General features: G+C 36.9%; 1 protein-coding gene across 1 annotated transcript; it reads left to right on the top strand.

The window, feature by feature from the left end:
- LOC147861604 (F-box-like protein) lies at positions 1–5,119 on the top strand. Its single transcript, XM_087322941.1, has 4 exons — positions 1–171; positions 1,156–1,350; positions 3,941–4,189; positions 4,448–5,119. The coding sequence occupies exons 1-4, from the start codon at positions 73–75 to the stop codon at positions 4,721–4,723; spliced, it is 819 nt and encodes a 272-aa protein (XP_087179067.1). The 5' UTR covers positions 1–72; the 3' UTR covers positions 4,724–5,119.
- Positions 5,120–7,426: the final 2,307 nt, after the last annotated feature.

The raw sequence follows: 7,426 nt of genomic DNA, 5'->3' as shown, positions 1-7,426 counted from the left end.
TTTACAAAAGGAAATGCTCTGTTTCTCCCCATTGTCTTCTTCTTCTCCTTCTTCTTCTGCTATTTTTTGGCCATGGAAATACTTTGCAGAGGAGAAGATAATGCTCCAATAATAATTCAACAACTTGAGATACCTGGAGATATTTGTACTAACATCATCACTCTCCTTTCTGTAAGTAAACTGGTTTGACCTTCTCTAATGGTTCTTCCTATTTGCTTTCTCTGATTCTTCATCTGTGAATGTGTATTGGGACCATTTGATGTGACGTATCTATATGCGTGTGTGTACATGTATGCGTATGCGTGTATGCCTGTGTATATATGTATGTATCATGTGAATTAAGACTGATTGTGTATGTGTAAGCATACATGATGACTTTGATGCTTAGTTCTATCCATTTACATGTTACCTGTATTCCTCGGATCCATTTGATGTGATGCATCTATGTATATGTTCCATTGGGTCCATTTGCATCCATACATTATTTGTAACTGTTCCATCTGATTCATGTATGTATGTATATATATTTGAATTTTTACATAATTATTCTTGATTCTTACTTCCTATCCATATTTCGTGATGCCCCTCATTTTATTTATTGGATACATCCAAACGTAATCTTATTGCTTTATTGCTATCCATTTGAAGTGATGCATCTATGTACGTGTATTCATTGGATGCATCTATATTCGATCCTATTTCTTTATTTCTATCCATTCGATGTGGTGCATCAATGTATGTGTAATCTATCGGTTGTTCGTATAATCACTCTTGACACTTTGTTTTTACCCATTTTATTTGATGTATCTGTCTATACGTTTCTGCACATATTGGGTGGATCGACACACAAAGCTTATGCATCGATCACATAACATATTTTCGATATGCATGTGTGATGGATATTTGCATTCCATGAGTCTACCTTTTGGGTACACATGGATTCCTTATTTTGTATCCATTTTATGGATACATGTATATATGTATGTGTGTCTATGCACTCTTTGGTTAAGTACGTGAGTTAATGAATAGGCATGCATCTTATGATATTAATCATGAAACGTATTGTTGATGTATGCATATATGAATGTTTTCTTCTTGGGAGAAGAAGATTTATATTGACTTATTAAGAGGGTATACCACAATTGATTGATGTAGGTTTTGGATGTATGCTCTCTGGGTGCTTGTTCTAGGCAATGGCATCTTCTTTGTTCTTCAAATATTGTTTGGCATATCCTTTACCAAAAAAGATGGCATCGGCTGAACTCATCAAGTAAACTCAAAGGAGGAGAAGTCTATGATGTCAAAAGAAATGGTCTTTTAACTTTAGAGGAAACAAATACTCGTTGCAAGGTTCAAAATCTCATCTTATCCTCTTTTACAGTTTCATTTGGATTTTTTATATTTTTATGTCTGTTAAACTGCTCATTCAATAACAATTCTTCCCAAACGAGTAATTTTGTGTGTTTGCACATATGTTGAAAAAGAACTCTATTCCTCTAGCTCCTAGAGGGATAGCATATCATGTGTGTTTTCAGAATATGCATGAAGGGAGGTAGGATCCCATTATATTGTCATTCTTTACTCAATGCATTTTCTAACTGCAAGAGAATTGCGGCATTTTCCATCAATTGTTTTTTGTTTAATACTTATATTACAAGTGGGAAACCTCAATGTAAGTTGAAAACCCAAAAATATCTAAGAGAAATGTACACAGTGTCCAGTAGACACTAAAATGCTTAGAACTGCTGATGGGATGTCCCGTAAGTTGAAGACAAATGAACAGGAATGACTGAGGCATTGCTTGAAGAAGCTAGCTTCTTGCAGTTGGTTTTCACTTAAGACCTTACAATTGTTGGTCATCCAGATGGTCCAAAGTGACCAAAATATTGTCAATTGGAGGAAATAAGCATGGTTGATAGGTCACACAGGATCTGTCCAAACAACCAAATGTTATTCCCAAACCTTTGCTTGGGAAATCTGGATAAAAGTGATGCATGTATTCTTTATGTAAATGTTTTGGTGATTGAGCAGGTCCATAAGAAGTATAAGATGGTTTTTGATTCTCCACCACAACGTGCACGATGCGACAAAGTTATCTTTCTCCTTTCAAGATTCAACCCTGTGGGAAGCACACCCAATAAGCATGTCCAATAAGCTTATATGGAAGACCAGACCTCCCTGCACTCATAAGCCTCTTTTATCACCATGGCCATAATTTGTGCAAGTGCCACAAAGCATTTGTAGGCTCTTGAAACCATGAGGAGAATTATAACAACTAATGCACTGAATGTGTGTTAATCTTATCCACTGCAGTAACAATATTGCCTTTTCCAGCATCCAATCATGAATACTATAATCTGTGTAAAACTAGCAGAAGCACTTATGAGAGTACCAACTGCCACTTTATTCCATATGGGTCGATGATGTTGGCCAAAACTAGAACAACATGCCATGTCATCGAAGCGGAATAAGTGACCATAATTTATACATTCTGAATTGATTTCACCTCCTTCATTTCTTAGAAAACAGCTTTTCTAGATTCTTGTTCTACTAATGATTCTGGAAATATAGCAGTCATATGTAAGCTTTCTAAGCGCAGAAGGTTCCCTGATTTCGAGTTTCTTCCTTTCCATTTTATAACTGCAATGCTACCTTCCAGTCTTTTAGAAACTTGGAACTAAATGGACATCCTTTGATATGTCCATCAAGCGTTTCCTAAAATGATATCCCAATGGTTAGTATTCCATGAGCCAAATGTCCTGGTTTTTAAATTGACAAACAAACATAATGCTAGCATCTTTGCCCAAGGCAATGTCTGTTGAGCGAATTATGACTATGAAATTGCATTTCTAGACAATGTATGCAACTTGAAAATTAAGAAAGTTTATTCCTCCTTATATTCATGTGGTGCATAATTTCTCTTGTGATAGGAAACTTACACCTTTGTGTGACCATTTAGAGCACCAAAAGTGTTCTACAATTTCTGAGTTAACCTTTCAGATCATTTGTTTGGGCCAATGAACCATAATCAAGTTAATCTGCATGTAAGCCATGAATATGGACTAACTATTTCCAGCTTACTTCGGAGGGGCCATCTTGTAATACGCCAATAACTTAGCTTTTGTTGCACTTTTTGCAGAACTCGTCCGGCCTATACTTTCCTTGTTGCATTCCATCCGATCTAAATTTTCTAACCATTTTGTTTGGGATAACAATCTGACCTGGCCTCAGAGCTTGATGGCAGTTGTATCTTGTGAAGAGTAAGAGTTTAAACTTGTTAAATTATGCAAAACTAATCCATACAATTTGAGGGCATCCATTATCACTCTCATATCATTGGGTTGTTTGGTGACATGAATGATATATCACCTGCATATGGTTGTGCCACAAAATCTTGCCAGTCATGCGTTTCCAAAACATTAAAGTTGACTGGTTCACACTAGATTATCTATGCACAGAAATAGTGGAGTTGCAACTGTAAATAGTAATGCAGTAATAGGACAAACTTGTCTAACTGATTTGGCTAAACTCCACGAATCTGTCAATCCACCATGATGCATGAAGAAGATTGATAAAGTCAATAAATTATTTGAGACTTTTTCAGGCCTAATCCTAGCTTCGTAGCTTCCACAAAATCCTAGTGGATTACATTTTCCTCAAAGTTGTCCTACAGAGAAGGAAAGAATTACCTTAACGACTTTGAAGAGGCTAAGGTGTCCAATGAGTTCCGAAATAACTTCTAAATTTTGGTGTCATCTAATATCCTTCATAAATACAAAAACAAAATCTCAAAGAGCTCAATCGATAGTTAAACTATAAAGTAACCCTTATGACAACAGGAATCATGACTATCAAGTAGCTTGTGTGGTACCATGCATTCTAATAATTGGTACCATGCATTATGATATAAGAAGGCCACTAAGAATATTGCATGATGCAGGGTTGGCGTGCCACATATATACATTTGCACAAACAAATGGCATCTGGTGCTATGACCATCGTCGAATATGTAAAAGCAAGGGCTTGTTATGATTCATTAGAAGTGACAGAGTACCAGAAAGCTATGGCCTTGCTTATTTCAATGGGCCTTCAATTTTCAGATGTTCAGATATTCTTGCTGGCAGCAAAGCATAGTGTCCTTGTCAACCTTCTTGGTATGCATTACTGCCTTCTGCAGCTGAAAATACAGGTAACTGATTATGTCGGATATTGGCACTATATGCCATTTAAAACGAGAAAAATCTATCAATGTTTCATGAAACTCCCAAATTACCCCAAATGTTTTCAATAGAGAAGGGTGCTTTGGGATTTTGTTAAAAAGAGGGTATTTTGGGATATTTGTAAGTATTAGGAGTAAGTACTTCAAGAATTTTGTACATGAAGCATTTTGGTAGTTTTCTTAAAACAACGAAGTGCATCTTACCATAATTCCATATTCACTTAGCAGAGTAAAGATGTGAGGGAGGCTCTACTAAAGAACAACATAGGAGAAAGACAAGTGTGTTTGAGATGGTGGAGCCTTGGCTGCTGGAGAAATGGTTTTCGTCGACATGATGAGATGCACATGCGAATAGCATCATTGATTAATCTAACTGAGTTAGAACCGAGATCATTCCTAGAAGTCATCAATCGGGGCATACTACATGAAATCCTCCGAGTGCAAATATCAGCCGATTTTGAGTCGAGTGCCTGGGTTGCTCGAAGCATGCATTCTCAGAGATAGCCCATGTGTGATGACTATATGATACTGATGTCTTCTTATGTACATGCATACATATATACAATTTACACACACCTATACCCATACATAGATTGTATATACACATCCACCCATCCATCTAAACATGCGCACACTCTTTTTTGTAATGCTACATACATTAATGTGTAGTGATGCACACACATAGACATGTATAGAAAGCATCATGTGAGCATACAGTGATGGTTGTATATTCTGTGTAAAAAGTCTTGTTGTACTAGAATCTTTGGATATTGATGTGGCAAAGCATCTGTGTGAGGAAAAAAATTGCCAAAATTAGTGACGAGTGTAAAGAATGTTTTGGTCTTGTTGAACGATGTTGTATTATTTGTAACATAATGAAACAAGTACAATTTAAGTTTACATTATTTTTATGAGTGTTTGGTGTATAGGATCTTTTGGTCTCCTTAAAAGAATTGTATATTCGTAACATTTTGCCTAACATATCAATGCTGAAGTATTTTCTTTTGAAGCAAAACTTTAAATTACTTGTGAGTGGATGGTATTATCAATGCTTGTGGTAACTAAGCATAATGGTGAAAGAAGAAACCATGTATTTAAAGACAATGTATGGTTCATACAAAGACCATCAAGCATGTGGGAAAACACTCCATGGCATCAAAAAGCTTTCAAAAATGTCATCAAATATTTGTAGTCTCACAAACTTGTTATTTACAAAGAAACACAGGTCTTCTTTTGCACATTCGTACCACTTTATGATGGGTTTTGGATACCATGTGATGGTGGTTGTAAACTTGGGCACTTATATATTTATTAGGTATGTACAAATTCTTGGAGAGAAGTATTATGCACTACTGAATCACATCCGTCTTCTTTCAATGCTGAGACTTGGTATGAATATCATCATCATCACCATCAAATCCTTCATTTGGAAGCTCGACAATGGTGCCAAGCTTTCTCATGAAACATTGATTGTAATAATATGGGCCACCAAGGATATCATCACCAACAGGATTGAATCCTGCATAGTAATTTCCATCAGCATCACCATTGTTAACAGGATTGAATCCTGCATCGGAATTTCCATCATCACCACCATTGTTAACATCGGCATCATTATAATCTTCATCAGCATCCTCTTCACCGTCATTGCCATAATCTTCACCCTCATTGACAGCGTCCTCGTTGTCTTCTTGATCTTCTTTTCTACCACTTGTGCTAAAGTATAATTTGCTTATGTAATGCGAGGCAAGTTTCTTCATGCTGCGCAGCAAGCGCATGCATTGAGAAGCCTTGCCATCACCATCGTAGTCATAGCTGCCATCATCATCATCATCATATTCATATTCATATTCATGAGGGAAGGGGTAGTGTTGATTTTGATGCCTCTTGAACAGGTCTTGAATCCAACTTACCCTCATCCTTCTAACCTGTTAACCCTTACCTTCTCTGTCTCTCTCTCTCTCTAAGCTTTCTGTGAGCTTCTTCTGCTCTCTGCTTTTTTCTGTGCTGCTGCTACGCCTTTCTGTTCCTCCGGCGCTCTCTATATGTACATATATGTACTGCGTGGGTTTTGCCCTCCTAATCTTTTGCGTTTTCCGTCTCTGTATCTTTTGCGTTTCCGTCTCTGTAGCTTTTGCGTTTCCCTCTCTGGAGCTTTTGCGTTTCTCCCGCTGCCCCTTCTTTTCCTCCTGTCTCTTTAGTAATGTAAGGTAAGGTAATGCATATGAAGCTCCTTACACTCCTGAGAGTGTTATGGTTTTTTACGCGGGTCACATTCCTTCCTCGGATCCAATGAAGCTTTTGCGGCTGAATCGTATCTATGGGCATGCGGCCAAAACTAAGTGCCCTTCCATGGTTATATAAATACTTGAAGGCGGAATAGGTTCAACAATACCACCTTTGCTCTCTCTCTCTCTCTCTCTATCAACAAAAAAAGTTCCTTGATGTGTCGATCTAGATGAGTGGTTGAGAGAGTTCACTTGAGACCTAACGTGTTGGTTATGTATATAGCGAGAGGTGGCAAACTGTAGAAGCAATGTGTAGAACTTGTGGGGGGGAAGTAGCTCGAGAAAGAAGTTGAAGTTGGAGCAAGAGCTTTTAAGACAAGCAATGGAGGAGTACCAACTGATCGAAGCACAATCGATCGTTCTTGCTTGAGCATCGGTTAAATCTTTACATAATCGAATCGTGTTTAGCTAGGTTGTGGTTTGAGAAATCTTTTGTTACTTATTTAATCTTTGTATGATTGATTGAGAGAGTAAATGCGTACTTGTTAACTTTTTAATAGAAGGTTTAGAAAATATAGACAAAAAGGAAGAGCGGATTGTAACATCAAAACAAATCTAATATGTTAGATAGTATTTTCTCGTGTATAATTTGATTGTTTGTATTTCTCCCATTGTGTATAATCCTATTATGGTATTATACTTAGTGTGAGATGTGAGGTCCTTGTATATAATTGCATATATTTTAAAAATGTCCTTTTTATAACCCATTGGTTTAGCCAACGAATCATTCTAAAGAGGTATTTGTTTTGAATTCTTTCAATATATTTGAATTGTTCTTGCCAAACTTGTGCTTATATGCCTTACTCAATCACATGATTGTCGATTGAATCTAGCTATCTCAACAACCAAAGGGAAGACGATGATCCGACTCCATAAGACGACCTTGGTCGAACTAATTGTAAAGATTTACAAAACTATA

Source organism: Azolla caroliniana, unplaced genomic scaffold (assembly GCF_043228905.1).
Source record: "Azolla caroliniana isolate FFs.n. ecotype wild unplaced genomic scaffold, voAzoCaro1.0.p SCAF_7, whole genome shotgun sequence".
Lineage (NCBI taxonomy): Eukaryota > Viridiplantae > Streptophyta > Polypodiopsida > Salviniales > Salviniaceae > Azolla > Azolla caroliniana.
The sequence above is the reverse complement of the archived record's forward strand: the minus strand, read 5'-3'. Positions and strand labels throughout refer to the sequence as shown.